Source organism: Taudactylus pleione, unplaced genomic scaffold (assembly GCF_031769625.1).
Source record: "Taudactylus pleione unplaced genomic scaffold, aTauple2 ptg000019l, whole genome shotgun sequence".
In the NCBI taxonomy this organism is placed as follows: domain Eukaryota; kingdom Metazoa; phylum Chordata; class Amphibia; order Anura; family Myobatrachidae; genus Taudactylus; species Taudactylus pleione.
In genome coordinates this window covers 38,874,554-38,894,113 of record NW_028284421.1, presented here as the reverse complement: position 1 = coordinate 38,894,113, position 19,560 = coordinate 38,874,554, and the positions used below count along the sequence as shown (strand labels likewise).

Here is a 19,560-nt window from a genome sequence, read left to right as displayed (position 1 = left end):
CTGAAAATATATTGGGCTATTGTGTAATCCTTGGGACAATGCACAAAACATATATTGTGAATCTTGCACAGTGAATGCAAATTTGCAACGGCAGTTTTCTGTCAATGATATTGACAAGAAACCATTGGCTACATCAATGGTAGAGAATACTTGGCTTTTGCCATTTATTCTTGTCATTATGTCTGATGTTTCTGCAACCACTTGTGCTGACATTTGTTTGCACTTATTCAAAACTCTGAGATCAATGGATAGTCTCCAGGTATTTGTCTCTTTCTTTTTAATAGTCCACAGAGGATTATTGCACTTGGAATTCCCCTTTATGAACACTCCCCTTGACTCTAAATCAGTCACAGCTTCTATAACTGATTCCATGGCTTCAGGGGGAAAACGATATTGACATTGAGGTGGTGGATCTAGACCTTGTATGTCCACTCGGACATCAACCATCTTTCCACAGTCATTTTTTACTTGGGCCCGTAGTTCAGGGTATTGGTACACAATTGGTTCAAGGTCTCTATTGTGAGAGATCTCTGGCCATTTGTGTACTACCATATTAGCAGTGTCATGAATTGCATTTACAGGTGGTCCTAGGTGATGTTTCTCGATCCTCTCCATAAAATGAAATTCACTAAATCTAAGATCCACCCATTCTGTGTCATAACATCAGTTCCAATGATGTTATCAGAATCAGAGTAATACCACATTGGGATTTTTAATGTGAGGTCATTGCTGATTTCTAAAGTGACTTTCTCAATTCTATGGGCTCTCACCCCCCATTGTTGGTGATCAAATCCAGTCACCACACAATGAGGGCTGTCTGGATGTAAATCATGTTCAACATTGGTTATTGAAATTTCTGCTCCAGTGTCAAGCATGAATTTCAATATTTTTTTTTTATTCTGGCCATTATATGGGGTCTTCCTGAGGAATCCAATATGAGATCACATATTGGAGTCAGATCCTTAGGGACCCTTAACCATCAGTCTAGTTGCACCAGACTGGCAGTAGGGACATCTGATGTGCGAACTGCTATCGCTGCCTTTTGCACTGTGCAGTTATTCACATGCTCTAGGCATTTCTGTGTTTATTTTTGTAGAGGTCCCAATGTATGTGGCTGCACTTGGGTCGGTTCTTCTACTTGTCCTGTGTGCATACCCACCAGTGTAATGCATTTTTGCATCTGGTCTATGGGCTGCAACTATGTTTGAGTATGTGGGTTAACATAAGTTGGGTCTTCTACCTGTCTATTTTAGTAAGGCTTCTTTTCAAATCCATTGTTATTGCCCAGGTTGTTTACATACTCTCTGTGTGCAACTTGTGGACAATTACGTTGTATATACTGTGTCAATGTACGTAAATGTTTCCACAAACATGCATATCATGCCTTGTGGGGCTTCTGTACTGTGATCTTTTGTCACCCTTCTATACATGGCTTCAAACCTACCACATAGAGACAAAGGCTCATCATGTATGGTGGGTTTAAAGTTAGATAGAATATCTGGGGTTACTTCCCAATGACCTGTTGCCAATTTCATGAGAGCAGATAGTCTCTCTTCTTTATCATGTAATATACCATTTTTGGGAGTAGTCTTCCCAGTTGCGGCATACCTTTGGTTACGGTGAGTGGGTAACCATAATTTAAACAACTCCATGCGATATTCTGTGGCAATGTTAAATGTTTCACAGTGTCCCTCAAAAATATCACAAGAGGTAAAGGGGTCGTACTTTGGGATTTCCTTATTAATTTTTAACAGGTATTGTCTTCTCCATGCTATAATTTCTATAAGGAGAGTGCAATCCAGTTCCGTTATAGTGGCCTGTTTGGAGAATAGGAGCAGACTGTACCGTTTGCCATCCATTGCTGAGTCCAAAAACAGGGTCATCAACATGTGCATGAACATTAGATCCACTCTCAATGGGTGATGGGGAATAATTTAATGTACGTGCTACAGGGTACCTGGGGTCACCCACTGGGGGTGTTACACCATCAGGGGTAAGTATGGGTATAGTATATCCCATGCTTATCATCTCACTGCCTCTATTTTCAGTTACACAGACTTGTTTTCTAGACACCATATTAGATAAATCATTTATAGTTTTGTGCATATTTGTTATTATTTGGGTTTGTTGCTTAAATTATTATTTAACTCCGCAATTAAAGCTTCATTGGATGCTGCTTTATTTTTGAATTCATTAATCTCTGTATATAGTACTACTAACTCTTTATCAATATCCGCATAATATCTCTCTTCTTCTAACAATTGAGATTCAAGCATACAAATTTGCCTTCCTCTATCAATATTGCTCAAATATTTCTCTTTGAATTGTGATTCTAGGGTACACACCTTTTTCACTTTTTCAATACAGCACTGGCAATGAGAATTTGCATAATTTATCTTTTTGTTATTAGCTAATATCTCAGCATATTCTGGTCTCCAAATTGTATCCTCAAATGCATGTACCAGTTTGGCTAAAATCTGCAAACTTTTGTTTTTTTTATTGAACACACTGCGCTTATTTATACATAAAGTATCATGTGTAAAAGCCTGCTCTAGTGGAGTGTTCCATAGCTTCTCAGCTGAGGTGTATTTGTTGGGAATTACAGGGTTAAATGTACTGTTTTTGCATAATTTGCCAATAGTAAAATCATTCATACTTACCTGTTCATTTGTAGAACTCATTGTCTGACTGTGATCTGCGTTATTTCTCACCGTGGTAAATCTGACCCCCTTAAGTCACCAAGGATTATCTTGCTACATGGAGAAATCCTCTTTAAATTTGGGAAGACAAAGAAATAAGTATCCAGGAATTTTTTTAAATTTCTAGGTTCGCTGTAATTAATTGTATTTTTTGTTTTAGTATTTAGACGAAAGCTTGTTATCTGTCCAAATTTCTAGAAAGTCTTGCAATAATAACACACTTGTAAAACTTCCGTCTGTGTACTGTGTTACCTATGCCTGGCTTTTCTACCAAATATTTGACCTGCAGATTAACCATTTCACCACTGTATCCTAGTATAAACTTACAAATAAAACAGTAGGACTGGTTCGTCAATGTTAAGGGATACTTATATTCCCTTTAATTCCTTATACTGTTCCTTGCTTCATAAATCCTAGTCCCCACTATATAAGTCCTATCACCACATGAAATAACGTAAAACACCCACAGTTCTCTGTATAATATTAGTTTATCCTCTGTATAATATTAGTTTATCAAAGTAGGATTACACAGTACATACATAACCCTGTTACAATTAACTACAATACAATACATTGAATTACACACTTAAAAACAACAAAATATAATGCTTGATACTTATGTTCTTGGAGATCACAGGCCTGGCTTAGATGTTGTTCAGCTTGCTGTCTTAACACATGTGTGTTCACAGCCTCTGTTCATCACATATAAGAGTCTGGTTGTAACTTGACCCAGGAAATGGGGGAAGCAATCTCTATTCTTTGATCAAGTGTGTGTGAGAACTGGTCTTTACTGGTTGCAGTTGGCAGAGCAGACAATAGAGGGGGGAGAGATAGAAGGGTGAAGTTTCAAGACAGGAGACATCTTTGGGGAATTTTCCTACAACAGTAACCAAGTAATACTTACTTTGAAAATAATATTGCATTTCTCTAATTACAGTTCCTGCATGTATTCCTTAACAATAGTGTTAAATAAGCCTCTGATAGTTTTGTAAATCAGTCCCTGATATTATGTTATTGCAGACAATATCCATCTCTTCATAGGTCATGAGTTCTCACACAAAAGAACCACGTCCATCCTATTCAAATACCCGAGAACGACTTGTACGGGTGGTTCCCCCTCATTTAATCTGTTCTCTTACCTGTGGGGGTCGTGAATGTCGGTATGAGGGCCCAGACGGTTGGACTATTGAGCAACAAGCAATTCGAGGACTGTACTCTTCTTGGTGAGAAATCAATACATTTAGCGGCTAGTAGCATTTCAATAATAGTAGTTTTTTATCGGAGACCTATAGCATTCTCATGTTGTATCATATACACAAAAGAGAATAGTGTCTTGTTAATAAATGCCAAAGGCATATTCTCCATAATAATATTAATAAATTCTAAAGTCATATCTTCCATATAAAAGTATTTAAAATACAAATAAAGACACATCTGTTACTTTACACTTTAATAGTCCAATGGGAATGTTTTCATCCGCAGTAGTACAAATGGCAATGACAAATAAATAATGCGAATAGGCGGATGCAACTATAGCTGTGACAATTTGTTAAACCACCCAGCAAGCAATTATGTGAATACACCCTGGGCGGAATGTACTAAGCATCACTTCATTGATGCGGTACATCCGACCTCTTATCGAGTACAGTCGAGCTGTCTTTGCAATAGTGTCAGACAGAGGGACTTCCGGGTTTAACATCCAGAATTTCCTCTGGCGTCCTTCTGCGCATGGGCAGAAGGACTTGCGCACTGCAGGGGAGCTGGGAGGGATCCAATTGGATCCCTCTCAGGGGGCATCCCGATAAGTAGCCCATAGACTTCTATTGGGTAACACCATCTGAAGATGTTGTTACCCACTGGGAGTTTGGCGCTTAGTCAGTGGCGTCCCTCCCCGCGGTGTCACCCGCTGCGGGGAGGAACATTTTGAGTGCAAGCGCGTCCCGAAAAGGGGGCATGGCCTCGTGCGAAGGGGCGTGGCCTCGTGGGATGGGGAGTGGCCTCGTGGGCCGATCCCCCGTGGTCCCGTTTTTTTCTATTACTGGGGGGAGGGGGTGACTGCTTGTGTTGCAGTGCCGGCTCCCTCACAGTGTCAGGAGCCGGGTGCTGCTCTTAATACTATAGTGCAGCACCCGGCTCCTGTCACTGTGGGGGAATGTTGGTCTGCACCTTGATTTCAACCTTCGGCGGGTGACCCCCTTGTATGGCCCACACCCCCCGCACTCCCTTGTGACACCACTGTGCTTCGTACATATGGGAAATGCAGTAACACGCTCAAAAATTGCATTTCCAGGGGTTTTGCTGCATTTTTTCAGTTTAGGACATGTATGTCCCTGACTGTACTAAACTTAGGCTTAGGGATACAAGTCTATGATAGGTGAATAACTAGATTTGGACACATTTTTGGTGCATGTGTGCAGTATGGAACTGCATATCTTACACCAAACAAATTGGTTTACACACAACTCTTAAATGAGGGCCTGATTCAGACCCGCTCGCAAGTGGGTCGATGGCCGTGCAGTGTGCATGCGTGTGCGTGAGCCCCGCAGCGAGCGAGAAATCACTCGCTCCGGCGCTCGCATCCAAAAGGGGCGGCTGTCGATGCTGATCGACAACTCGCCCCATTTGGTAGGCGGGCTGGGGGGAGTGGCTGGCCAAACGGAGGCCCTGTCGCCCCCCCTGTTAATCCAGCCCTGGGGTCGGGTAGGGGGCGTGTCTCGCCCGCCCTTCTCGCGGCTGCCGCTGTGTGTGTACGGGCGATCGGCTGATCATCCGTACACACTTGCCAATGGACAGATATGTCTGCAGACATATCTGTTCATCGGCTCTGCAGCACAGCCAATGCGATATGTCTGTGAACGACTGGGTTCAGACATATCGTCTGTACACACTGGCCGACGGAGGCACGATATATTGGCCGATCAATTGATTGGCCAATATATCAGGCAGTGTGTACCCAGCATTAGGAAAAACTTCGCGTAAAATATATGATTTCCACTGTGAAAGAATGCCATGAGTGTGTACGGTGGTTATATCTGTAAAAGATGGCTACTTTCATCAGTCAAAAATGTTGATAAACTTGTTTCTATAATGATTCTATACTTTATTTTTTGGAGCATATTTATTAATTAAAAGGTTTTAGACCCAATAATTATAATTTCTTTTCGCCATTTTACTAGTACTTCTATAATATTATACATTTTTAGTTTGAAACTGGAGTCGGTACACTCCACCCAAAATTGATACATAAAGAACATTAATACGAACATAATTAGTCATTTTGCCAATCTCAAAGGTGAACATACTACACTACAGGCCTGATTCAGAGCCGCACACAAAGCTGCTGTGCATGTAGTTGACCGATTCTTTGTAATGGTGCATGTGCGAATATTTCTGAATATTACAGCACAGAGTGTAACGGCTGAAAGGTGGTCTTGCATTATGAAAGGCCAGTATTAGAAATGGGGTGGCAAAGTTATGGGCATTCCTGGGCGGTGGCTACAAAAGCATACATAAATGGTCCATTCAGTGGGAGTGCGGTGACCGTGTGAATAAAGCTCAGCCGCAGGCATAGGAGGTCATGGTAAAATGGAAAAATTGCACATGCCATATGGTTGGTGCATTTTTCGATGGTGCGACCAATGGTGGCATATACAGACGCTAACAGTGGGCATCTCAGACCTTGCACATTCGACATAACTGAAGTAAACAAGGGAAGGCGTTTAAAGCGGCATTTGCATAAACTCGCAGACGCTGCTGCTTAGGTGTATTTAATCTAACAAAAGCCACAGAAACAAAATAAAAATACCTTACATTAAGAAATAATATTACTGTATGTTTAATAATAAGGGCATGTGCACACTGAGGAAGGAAATCTTACTTCTTTTCTTTGTACTTTTCAGGATCTTACTTGAGGGTCATCAGTATCTATTTAGATAGGATTCAAATAGGATTAGGATTATTACCAAAACAGGTATATAAATAAAAATGTAATACCCGTATCACCACTAAAAGACAAATAAGTGGTTGATTTTTGTGTGGGAAATCCATTTCTCCCTACGTATTAATAATGGGTTCAGAGTGTGCGATGCACTCGGGCCCCTCACCGCACACAGCACCCAAATGATAGTTACCTTGCTCCATTAAGCGGGTCTTTCCTCCCTGGCGCCATATTCTTAGTGACATCTTTGAGAAGATGGCGCGCACAGTGACAGTAAAGACTCTGTCCATGTTCCAAGCAAATGCTCCCTTGTACACATGCACCATATTTCCAAATATCACTGGGAAAATGGCCCCGCGGAGGAGGAAGGACCCGCTTGCCGGAGCAAGGTAAGATGTGGGGCTTGCTGCTTAGAGGAGGTCGTCCGCTGCACACTGGCCCCCTCAGATGTTAATATGCCCCTGCACTGCTGCATGTGTTTTTGCGTGTGACTCAGAATCAACCTCCATGTGTTCTCGCTTATCTTTATATTAGATATCTATATACTCTTTTTGTTCTTGTGATTTTAGGATTACCGATGAGATACTGGCGATGAGCCGCCCTTCTACTCGTCTCATACAAGAGCACAATATCACTGAGCAGTTCCACAGGTAAGGGCATTTTGGATGGAAGAAGATTCTGTAATATTTTCACAATATTCTGCATAGAAAGATTAGAAGTTTAGAATTCTGCACCAGACTATGACACTACTTCATAGCCGACACAAAGGGAAAACTCGGAAGAATGCATTATGAAAGAACATTAGGACTGACTCAGCTGGAGAGGACAGTACACAAACAGCCATCCAGAAGTGACGAGCTGGTGCTGCTGATGGTTGTCATCATCGCACATATTTTGCATTGCCATAAATGATCATAAACACATTAAAGTCTTACATATATAAGTTAGAAGGATAGAGGAATGGGATTTACGCAGATCGAGCAATTGTTCTCCATTGTGCATATGTGTAAGCCACACTGCACACGCACAGCGATTAGTTTGCGATTGCGCTAGCACAAAGGATTCATTCACAAATTCAGTAACAATCAACATTTGAGAGATGCAGCGGGGGGGGGGAGAGGGTTAAGCAAACACAGGCGTGTCTGACCATTTGGGAGATATAAGGGGGGGTTAGTAAACACCGGCATGTCTGACCATTTGGGAGATATAATGGGGGGTTAGTAAACACAGGCGTGTCTGACCATTTGGGATATATAATGGGGGGTTAGTAAACACAGGCATGTCTGACCATTTGGGATATATAATGGGGGGTTAGTGAACACAGGCGTGTCTGACCATTTGGGAGATATAAGGGGGGGTTAGTGAACACAGGCATGTCTGACCATTTGGGAGATATAAGGGGGGGTTAGTGAACACAGGCGTGTCTGACCATTTGGGAGATATAATGGGGGGTTAGTGAACACAGGCGTGTCTGACCATTTGGGAGATATAAGGGGGGGTTAGTGAACACAGGCGTGTCTGACCATTTGGGAGATATAAGGGGGGGTTAGTGAACACAGGCGTGTCTGACCATTTGGGAGATATAATGGGGGGTTAGTGAACACAGGCATGTCTGACCATTTGGGAGATATAAGGGGGGGTTAGTAAACACAGGCATGTCTGACCATTTGGGAGATATAATGGGGGGTTAGTGAACACAGGCATGTCTGACCATTTTGGAGATATAAGGGGGGGTTAGTAAACACAGGCATGTCTGACCATTTGGGAGATATAAGGGGGGGGTTAGACAAACACAGGCATGTCTGACCATTTGGGAGATATAAAGGGGGGGTTAGACAAACACAGGCATGTCTGACCATTTGGGAGATATAAGGGGGGGGGTTAGTAAACACAGGCATGTCTGACCATTTGGGAGATATAAGCGGGGGTTAGTAAACACAGGCATGTCTGACCATTTGGGAGATATAAGGGGGGGTTAGTAAACACAGGCATGTCTGACCATTTGGGAGATATAAGGGGGTGGGTTGTTAGTAAACACAGGTGTCTGACCATTTGGGAGATATAAGGGGGGGGTTAGTAAACACAGGCATGTCTGACCATTTGGGAGATAAAAGGGGGGGTTAGTAAACACAGGTGTCTGACCATTTGGGAGATATAAGGGGGGGGGGTTCTTAGTTAACACAGGCGTGTCTGACCGTTTGGGAGGTATAAGGAGGGATTCTTAGTAAACACAGGCATGTCTGACCATTTGGGAGATATAAGGGGGGGGGGGTGGTTGGACAGACACAGGCATGTCTGACAATTTGGAAGATCTAAGGGGGTGTTCTTAGTAAACAAAGGCGTGTCTGACCGTTTGGGAGATGATAACGGGGGTGGTTAGACAAACACAGGCATGTCTTACCATTTGGGAGATATAAGGGGGGGGTTGTTAGTAAACACAGGCATGTCTGACCATTTGGGAGATATAAGGGGGGGGGGGGTGGTTAGACAAACACAGGCGTGTCTGACCGTTTGGGAGATGTAACTGGGGGCGGTTAGGCAAACACAGGCGTGTCTGATCATTTGGGAGATGTAACGGGTGGCGGTCAGGCAAACACAGGCATGTCTGACCATTTCATGGGCATGAGTGAAAATGCTATTACAATATCCTTTGCAGCATTAGAGCTCTCTGCGTGTCAGGAGAGCCGTAGTGTTTGAGGCAGGTCAGACTTGACTTACTCAGAAGCTGCGTGGCTGCCCGATCTATGTCAATGTTACCGATATTTACACTGATATACGTCCTCGGATGGATATAAAAAGGCAGCAGTGGGCGACCCTATGAGCCGCCCTTCTACTCGTCTCATATAAGAGCACAATATCACTGAGCAGTTTCACAGGTAAGGGCATTTTGGATGGAAGAAGATTCTGTAATATTTTCACAATATTCTGCATAGAAAGATTAGAAGTTTAGAATTCTGCACCAGACTATGACACTACTTCATAGCCGACTCAAGGGGCGTTTGGGAGATATAAGGGGGGGGTTCTTAGTAAACACAGGCATGTCTGTCCATTTGGGAGATGTAACGGGAGTGGTTAGACAAACACAGGCGTGTCTGACCATTTCCGAGATATAAGGGGGGGTTGTTAGTAAACACAGGCATGTCTGACCATTTGGGAGATGTAACGGGGGTGGTTAGAGAAACACAGGCATGTCTGACCATTTGGGAGATATAAGGGGGGGTTCTTAGTTAACACAGGCGTGTCTGACCGTTTGGGAGATGTAACGGGAGTGGTTAGACAAACACAGGCATGTCTGACCGTTTGGGAGGTATAAGGGGGGTTGTTAGTAAACACAGGCATGTCTGACCATTTGGGAGATATAAGGGGGGGGTTGTTAGTAAACACAGGCATGTCTGACCGTTTGGGAGATATACAGGGGGGGGTTAGACAAACACAGGCGTGTCTGACCGTTTTGCAGATGTAACTGGAGGCGGTTAGGCAAACACAGGTGTGTCTGATCATTTGGGAGATGTAACAGAGGGTGGCTAGGCAAACACAGGCGTGTCTGACCATTTGGGAGATGTAACGGGTGGCGGTCAGGCAAACACAGGCATGTCTGACCATTTCATGGGCATGAGTGAAAATGCTATTACAATATCCTTTGCAGCATGAGAGCTCTCTGCGCGTCAGGAGAGCCGTAGTGTTTGAGGCAGGTCAGACTTGACTTACTCAGAAGCTGCGTGGCTGCCCGATCTATGTCAATGTTACCGATATTTACACTGATATACGTCCTCGGATGGATATAAAAAGGCAGCAGTGGCCGTCCCTAAGCTCGGGAAATCTTTGGAAATATTAGCATATTTTCACAGCTGCGTTCCATGCAATATCGGCCCTAGATCTCCATTGTGGTCAATAAAGTGTATGAATTTTAAATGAAACTATTAGTAGAATTAAACCCCATAGGGTTTATAGGAGGTTGGTGTGCTCCCAAGGGTCAATGGTAACTAACATATTGTCAAAAAGAGGAAAAAGGAGACTACTTGGTGGGGCGCTCTTTGTTATTATGAAATGAAATTAAGCCTTTATTATGTAACAACTATAAATTGAAGTATCCCTAGTGGCAAGGGTAAATATAACACAATTACATTTTTTTTTAAGAATACAGTGTTTAGCAGTTACATAGTGTGCACTGTCCTCTGATTGTGTACAGTTAAATAATGTAAAAATATATATATATATTCTTAAACCGTATTTTACTTATGGGTTATATGGTTGCTGTCTTTTAAGCAAAGATAACTAATATTAATACCATTGATATGACCAGTTAGGTTAATGCTACGAGTACTGATGGAGCTTTTGGTAGTTAAATACCTACTTATAGTATATAGGCACGTTTGTGATGCAAAAGAGGTTTATGTGATATAGAAATTCTTCTCCGCATTAAATTTAGTGCAAAATGTTTTATTACATTTGCCCAGAGAAAATAAGAAAAACACATATATTCAAAAACATAAACAGGTCCGTCATAAAAAAATAATCATATAATGCATATACAATGCAAAAGATACAAAAAAACCCTCATACAAACATAGCAACAGTGAATCCACTGAACAACAAATAGATAAAAATAAAAAAAGGACATCAAAACAATAGAGAAAAAGAAGGAGAGGGAGGGGAGAGGTAAGGAAAGAGGAATAGAGAGAAAAAGAAATAGAACAGAGAAAGAGAAGGAAGTCGCTCCAAATCAGATGATGTATATACGCAGCGGCCAAAACCAAAAAGAAAAGAAATAGAATGAAACCAAAGCTATAAAAAAGAACCAAAAACCAACAATCAGAGGCCATAATCTCCCACAGTTCAGGACAGATTCAGAAAATCTACGAATGATTAGAGGAAAGGATATTTTTAAAGGTAACAGAGTCTTTGAAATCCAACCAGCAGAACCAGGCCTCATAGCCCCCATCTGCTGAAGTCAATATATTGTCTATTTCCATGTAGAAATCTATTTTAGTAAACCAATCCATTACCGTTGGAGGAGCGCCACCGCACCGGAATAACTGATATAGCAACATTATTCAAATGGCACAACAGGGATTTCTTATATTTTGAGATGGGTCTGGATGATAAGTGAAACAACCAAAATATAGGGTCCGTAGGGACCGATTCCCCTAAAATTGTTGCAGAAAGGGTGAGAACTTCTTTCAAAAAGGTTTGGAGTACAGGGCATTGCCACCAGATGTATAGTGGGTTACCTGGGGCACTAGAACAGTGCCAGCAGATATTAGGCACACCGATCCCCATCTTAGAAAGGGTATCTGGACATCTGTATCAATGGGAGAGAAACTTGTATTAGGTCTCCACAAAACAAACACTGGAAGAGCAGGCATGAGCTCATTTGAGAAATGTTTTCCCAATGTCTCCACCCAATTCCTCACCAATCTCATCGTTCCAAATTGCAGTAACATGAGGGAGGGATAAACTAGCAGAAGATTATAAATTGGAGAAATGGGAAATGTGTCGGGATGGCGGAACTGGCACATAGTCGTTCAACAGTGGTAGGAGCCAACAGAGGGCCCCAGCAGGACCTAGAGATTGTAGGAAATGGCGTACCTGTAGATGGCACAATGCTCTTTCAACGGCAAGTTCCACTTCTCACATAGCTCATTGAAGGACATTAATCTGCCCGCACTCACCAACTGTCCAACTCGGAAAAGTCCTGCATTATATCAGGATTGGAAAACTGATGTCTATACCAGGAGGAAATTTTTTTATTAAATAGAAATTACATAAAAAAAGGGATTAAGTCATGGTATTGAGAGTGACCTTCTTAGGGTTTTCCAGCAATTTAAGGTGGGTCCTATAGGAGGATGGGAATTTTTAGGGAGATTGAGAAGCCACAGAGCAATAGAAATGGGGAATGCTAACGCCTGGTTCTCAATTTGCACCCATTGTTTGGTTGTATCTGCTCTAGACCATTCCAAAATTCTGTTAAGAAGACAGGCCTGATAATAACCCTGGATATTAGGGAGAGGCAACCCCCCCTTTCTTTTTGCCTAAACATCAGGTCTAGCCTCAAACGGGGTCTACCACCTCCCCAGACAGAATACCTAATGAGAGCTTGAACGTCCAGAAACCAACTGCAAGGTAGCTTAATAGGCAGGGTCTGTAGCAGGTATAGAATCTTGGGAAGAGAGTTCATTTTAAGAATACCCAGCCTCCCAAACCAAGAGAAGAATAACTCCAGGTGTATTTTATTCAAAAGGGGATTGAAATTAGCCTCAAATAAGTGGGATAGGTCTCTAGTAGGAGCGACACCAAAATATTTTAATTGACAGGCATGCCAGGTAAAGGGGAATGCTGTTTTAAGGCCCGCTACCACTTGAGGAGGTTCTATAATGTTCAGGGCAACCGACTTAGAGTAGGTCACCAAAAACCTTAAATTCATCTAATAGGTTCAGAAGGGATATTATGGGCTTTGTGATTGTGGCCAATAGATCATCAGCAAAGAGAGCCAATTTATATTAATTACTTTGTAACACAAAACCTGATATATCTGGATTCAACCTTATTGACCTTGCCAGGGCCTCAATGCATAGGATAAAAATCAGAGGGGACAAAGTACATCCATGTCTATTTCCATAAAACTCCAATCTATCCTATCAAACACTTTCTCAGCATCTGTAGACAATAAAATTGCTGAAGCGTCCATAGATGAGATATGGTGAATGAGAGCTATCATTTTGGAAGTATTGTCCCTAGCGTCATGGCCCGGGACAAACCCCACCTGATCACTATGGATAAAGGCAGGCAGGAAATACTTCAATCTATTTGCAAGAAGTTTCACAAACAGTTTGACGTCCACATTGAGAAGGAAGATCGGATGGTAACTGGGACATAGGAAGGAGTCCTTACCTTCTTTCGGAATGACCGTAATGTGGGCCTCCAGGGATTGGCAAGAAAAGGGGGTCTGGTCTGTAACAGTATTGTAAACTAAAAATAATGCTGTGGGTGAAAGTAACCAAAGAAACTAGAGAGAGTAGACTATAGTTTACTGCCGAAGTGAAATTGGGGGTGAATCAAATAAGAATAACAATTACTGGTGGAGATGGCCCTGTAAGAGTGTATAACAACTCCGCAATAACAACAGTAAATGCGTAGTAAAGAAAAAGCATCAGAGTCATAGTACTAGGAAAAGCAGCAGACCGGCAGCAGTTCATGTGGAATCAGACACCTGTGAAGATTCATCTCCTCTGGGTTTCTTTTTGGGATGTTGAACTTGTTGCCAGAGTTCCCTCCTGGCTAGACCTGAAAGCAGAGCACTTGGGAGAGAGAGGAAGGGCTATGTACTCTAGGCCCAGGGCAGCGCAGAAGTTAGGGAGATCTGCTGGAGCTTGGAGAGTAAGAAGCTTGCCAGCATGGAAGGCTTGAAGAGAGAGTGGGAAGCTCATCGATATTTAAGATCTCATTTGCGAAGTTAAAGGCTTCACCAATCTCCTCTGCTGAGGCATGCACCATGAGAGATCCTGAATTATCTGTAGACTGGTACTGTTGAACTGCACTTCTTCAAGATTGCGGATCTTTCAAAGAATTTCCTCTCTTTGCGAGAAATAGTGAACAGTCAGTCACCGGACCTTTTGGTCAGGGAACTCTGTGCACAGTCGAACTCAATGGAGTCATTAGGGTCCAACTGCAAAATTTCTCGGAATATTTTATTGAAAGCGTCAATAAGACCAGATGGAGGGGTATCTTCTGGAAACCATGGATCCGTATGTTATTCCGGGGATCTTTGTTGTCTAAATCATCCAACGTGGTTTGCATACCCCTCATGTCCAGGGATTGTTGGGAGACCAACTTGCAAAGTTGGGAGTACTGGTCATCTATGGATTCTCTCTCTTCTTCCAGGGTGACAATGAGGGAACCCAAATGTTTGACATCGGCCTGTACTAAAGAAATCTGAGTCTGGAGAGACTCCTGCAGCCAAGATTCAAGTGCCTGCATGTCTTGCTTGGAGGGGAGCAACTGTACATGCGTCAGTACTTCCGTTATTTCATCTGGTAGTTGAGACATTTGAGCATGAAGATCACCAGATGAGGGAGAATGAGTCATTGGAGGGGATGATTGGAACAGTCTCAGATAGGGTGCCAGGAAGATCCGCAGAATGTGAAATAGATAGGTAGAATCGCAGATTTGGCTTTGAAGTATTGTCACGTGATTTCCGAGAATCCTTCTTCTGTGAGCCCTTCTTGTCTCTGGCCATTAGAAAGACGTAGCAAGGGGAGTCATATAGAGAGGTTGCACTGGATATCTAATGGATAACAAAGTTCACATTCCCCTGTTAGTGAGGCGGCATAATGAGAAGGGAACGTCTACATGAAGGCACCAGGAGCAGCAACCTTCGGAATTAAATAATGGGCCAGCGTAGGGGGGTGGGAGGGAACAGAGAGCAGATCCTGTAGCTATTAGGGGGCAGACAGAGTTAGGGAATGAATGTAGTAGAGTATCCCACTATCTCTCTGAAATGTAATATTATTGTGCTATGTATCTGAGGAGGAACGACAACCTCTATATTATAGAAAAAGAGTGCACAAACTAAGTGCCTCCATTAAAGTAATTAAAAAAACAGAACTACACAGTAGCTCCATAGGGCAGTGGACAGCAAACTGTGCAGCTACATCGGTATAATGAGTGACAGCAAGAGCAGCAAACAGCACTTATGACATAAACAATATATGAGTTACAAAAGCTTGCCACAAGAGGGAGCTAAACCCTCAGTAAAGACGATTCAGTGGTTTATACAGTATTATAAAATCAGAGACTTAACTATAAAAAGTGTTCATACAGTAGAATATCAAATCTATCTAGCCCATATATATCAGGGCACAATTAGGGATAATTGTGACAGAAATTTGTGCCAGCTCAGGCAGATAGTGAATGGTGAGGCCGCTCGGTTGTACCCAGCGATGTTCGCAAAACAGCACATGCGTAAGTTTCACAATGCACATGCGCAAACTAGCTGTTGCGATCAGAAATTTCTCTCTCCTTCAACTTGGCCAGGTTGTTAGTTTGAGTGACAGGATGAGGCGTTTGTGGGCGGTAACAGGGGAAGGTGCTTGTGAACGGGGGAGTGGAGATCCGAATGCAGGCGAGCCTGACTATGCAAACGGCTTTTTATGGGAGTGCATAATTAACTAAGTAGTGTCATGGCACATGTGACATGGGAGGTTTTTACACTGACTTGATCGTAGTGCTTAAGAGAGGGTATGGTCAACCTTAAGCTCTACGACCAGCTCCGATGGTTCCCGATGGTCTCGATTAATCCTTATATGCCCGGAGATGACGTGTATTGTGAACGAGAAGGGGGCATGTTTTTAGTCTTACGGCTGCATCCTCCCCTCGCTCGTCCAGCTAACGATCCCATCTTAATGACACAACTTGCGAGCGCTTCATTTGCATATCTGGCCCTTTTTACCTTACGACCGAGCGGCCGCAACGACCGACTCTGAATGAGGTCCTATGTGTCAGTGAGTAATGAACACACCTGTGCTCCTGCTGAGTCACCTGGAAAACAGGAACTGTGTGGGGTCCTGAGGATCGAGTTTGAGAAACCTCTGCAGTAGACCATCTCAGCTCTGATATGTGCTTTTTGTTCCTTCTATACATCCCTGATAAGTCATTGGAGTTTTATTTATAACATGTACTGGTAAATCTTAAGATTTATTGTACTGTAAATTCTGGAATTCAAGTTCACTTTATTTTCTAGTAGCAAAGTCTTACCTGTCCCTCATACAACACCATGGGCTCTATTTATTAACATTATTTTGACTAAAATAAAGTGAAAAAGGGTGTTTTCACACCCTTTTCACATTATTTTAGTATCACCTATAGTTATTACAGGGCAATTGGAGTAGAATTCGTAAAATTCTACTCCAACCCCTAAGTATCACTTATTTTTTAGTAATCAGATCGCATTTCCCATTATTGTAATGGGAAATGTGATCTGGCCAAAGTTACTAAAAATAAATTGTGAAAAAATATCGGGGAAAGCCCTGTGATAATAACGCCACCTGGAGGTGGCGTTATCCAGTGTCTCCCCCGGTTACCAGCCTCCTACTCTGCTCTAACGGGGAGAGCAGAGCCGGGAGTCGGTCCCAGTAATCAGCTGATTACTGAAAAAAAAAATTGTAAAAAAAAGTTAACTTACCTGACTCCATAGACCGGTGATCGGGGCTCCGGGTGATGTCCTCCCTCCGGTCAGCTGGTCTCCCATAGTGCACTGCGGCCCGGTCATCAGGTGATCGGGTCCCAGTGCAGTATGGGAGATCACCTGATCGGAGGCATGGAGGACATCACCGGAGGCCCGGATCATGCAGGTAAGTGCTATTAAGGGAGGCGGGGGGGAAGGGGTGGTGTCCATGATCGCGGGGGGCGGGGCTTAGCGCCGGGGGGGTAGCAGCGGCGACCGGTCGGCGCATGCGCGGGCACTTTGTCATGGTATTTTTTGCAAAAATACTGTGACTAGTGTGCGGATGGCATTCGCAGGGACAGAGCTTTGTCGCAAGCTCTGTCGTTGCAAGGGATTTGTAGTAAATGCCTGTGATATTGACTGAATTCGCAATGCGAATTCAGTCGATAATATCGCACTACAATCTGCATTTAATATGCGGATTGTAGTAAAAAGAGCCCCATGTGTATTGTTATATAAGAAGTTAAATGCTGCCTTAGCATTGTCATAGTAAGAAAGCACTAATGACAGAAGAAATTGCCTTAGAAATTAACACGATGATATAGTTGCCCAGCACATGTTGGAATGTGATACCTTTTCATACACTAAAAATGTAAAAATAATCTGCGCTTTGTGTACATGACAGATATGGTATACGCTCTCTGGTAAATGCACAGCTTCCTTGGGAACATGGTTACTGCGGAGACTCGCTTGATACTCAGAGCGGCTTTTCTTACAGACCCCAGGATATTATGGACTCTGGCAGTGAGTGTATCTTTTGTATACTGTATCTTGTGGAAGATGTAACTGACCATTATCTTACTGTAGTGTTCTGCGTAGCTTAATGGTGTTTTTTTGCCCAATGTGTCTGTCAGAGACCATGGCTTTGTACATATGTTGTTGGTATGTGAGTGTGTGTAGAACTTATTGTGTGTGAATGTTTGACTGTTTGTACAAGATGTATTTTTGTTAGTTTATGCATTTCTTTGTTCTTGTGTTTTTGTTACTGCCACTGGTAGAGAACTACGTTGCATTAACATGTGTATGTATTTCTGAATATCACCCTCTTTCTCATTAGAACTGACCCTTAATTCTTTGTATTTACTTGAGTTATTGCCAATGTAAATTTTTCCTCTTCACTTTATTTATTGTACTAATGTCACTTTGTCCCTCACAGTCTCCTTCTATAATTTTGGTCTTCCTGATTTTGGGGTAGTCCCAGTGCCTCGAATTCTGGATGCAGTAAAAGTGATTGCATTTGCTCTGCGAGAAGGGAGAATAGCCATACACTGCCATGCAGGACTCGGACGCACAGGTAACAATGATAATTCTATTTATATAAAACACCACCTCATTCTGCAGTACTGTTATGTACTGACTGTAGTGGCAGAACGTCCCATATTTTCACAGAGTGTACTGATTGTCAGTAGAGAGTATGAGCCAAGTAAATGAATAAATGACCATCTCTTACAACACAGATGCCAGCATTGCAACTTCAGGTTGCTGGCGGAATTCACATGTTGCTGTACCATTAATGCCATGGAGTACAGAGTGCATACAATCACTTAACAGGTCCCAATGTAGGGGCCAAAATAATGTATATAATTAAGAGGGTAATCCATAAAGTAAAGACCATTTACTGTACATTTCCGCCATTTAGTTCATTCACCCTCCCCAATTCATGGTTGAGCGGTCTCCCTAAACTGTTTTCTAAGTGCTCTGTGAGTGGTATGCTGTTATGGTTGTTTTTGGCGATGTTGTGCATTGTTATAATGAACCCTACATCAGAGATTCCCAAACTCGGTCCTCAAAGTACCATAACAATCAAGGTATTAAGGATATCAATGCTTGACCACAGGTGACTTAATTAGTACCTCAATGATTTAACCACCTGTGCTCAACCTTGGATATCTAAAACCTGAACTGTAGGGGAGGGGTTTGGGAACCTCTGCCCTGCATGCATGATGGAGATCGACCAGGATGCCCATCACTTGTCACAGTTTTGGGTGGGAGGTTTTCGATCATCCATTCTATGCTCCAAGTGATTTTCACCTTTTTGCTAAGCTCAAAGAGTTGCTGGGTGGAAACGTTTTGGAAGTGATTATGAGTTGAAGCTTAAAGTCAACAACTGGTTCAATGGACTGGAGGCAGTCGAGTATATCAAGAGTATTCAGCACCGTAACAGGGATCAAATGTACCCCGTGCCACTCCGCCCCCTGAGTGCCCGACGTCACGCGCACAACCTCATTACAGAGGGGATGAGACCGGTAGCACACTGGTAAGTGCATCGCTGACCGGAGCTTCCTGAGGATGCTCCGGTCAGATGTATAGGCTGCAGGATGCCTGTCTGGAGCGTCTAAAGGATGTTCCGGCAGCTCTGCAGCAGCAATCCTTGCTGCAGGTTGTCGTTCGCTCTTATATAACAGCAGAGCGCATGTATCACACATTGGGAAAGTATACTTTAGCAGGTCTGCCAGATGGTAATAAAGTCATTTTTACCATGTATTGCTTGTATCAAACTTAAAACTTCTGGGCCCACCTCCAGTACATTTATAGTCAGACATTCATGCTTTCATATACTTTGTTCATACAGAACTCTACAGTATATGCATAACCTACAAATACTGTAGTATACGTAAATATACACAAATACAGTATATAAAACAGAGTTGCACAGTATACAGAAAATATCCAAGGTAAGTAATATAAGTGAAAATGTTACT

At 42.7% G+C, this 19,560-nt stretch overlaps 1 protein-coding gene across 2 annotated transcripts in view; it reads left to right on the top strand.

The window, feature by feature from the left end:
• The first annotated feature begins 3,469 nt into the window (after positions 1–3,469).
• Positions 3,470–19,560, top strand: part of LOC148540565 (protein tyrosine phosphatase domain-containing protein 1-like) — a 78,184-nt gene continuing 62,093 nt past the window's right edge. For both annotated transcript variants that reach the window (XM_088444381.1, XM_088444371.1), the window contains exons 1-4: positions 3,470–3,922; positions 7,206–7,286; positions 17,484–17,602; positions 18,015–18,152. In XM_088444381.1, the coding sequence (XP_088300507.1) occupies positions 3,744–3,922; positions 7,206–7,286; positions 17,484–17,602; positions 18,015–18,152 (517 nt within the window). In that variant the 5' untranslated portion in view covers positions 3,470–3,743. The remainder of the gene's footprint in view (positions 3,923–7,205; positions 7,287–17,483; positions 17,603–18,014; positions 18,153–19,560) is intronic.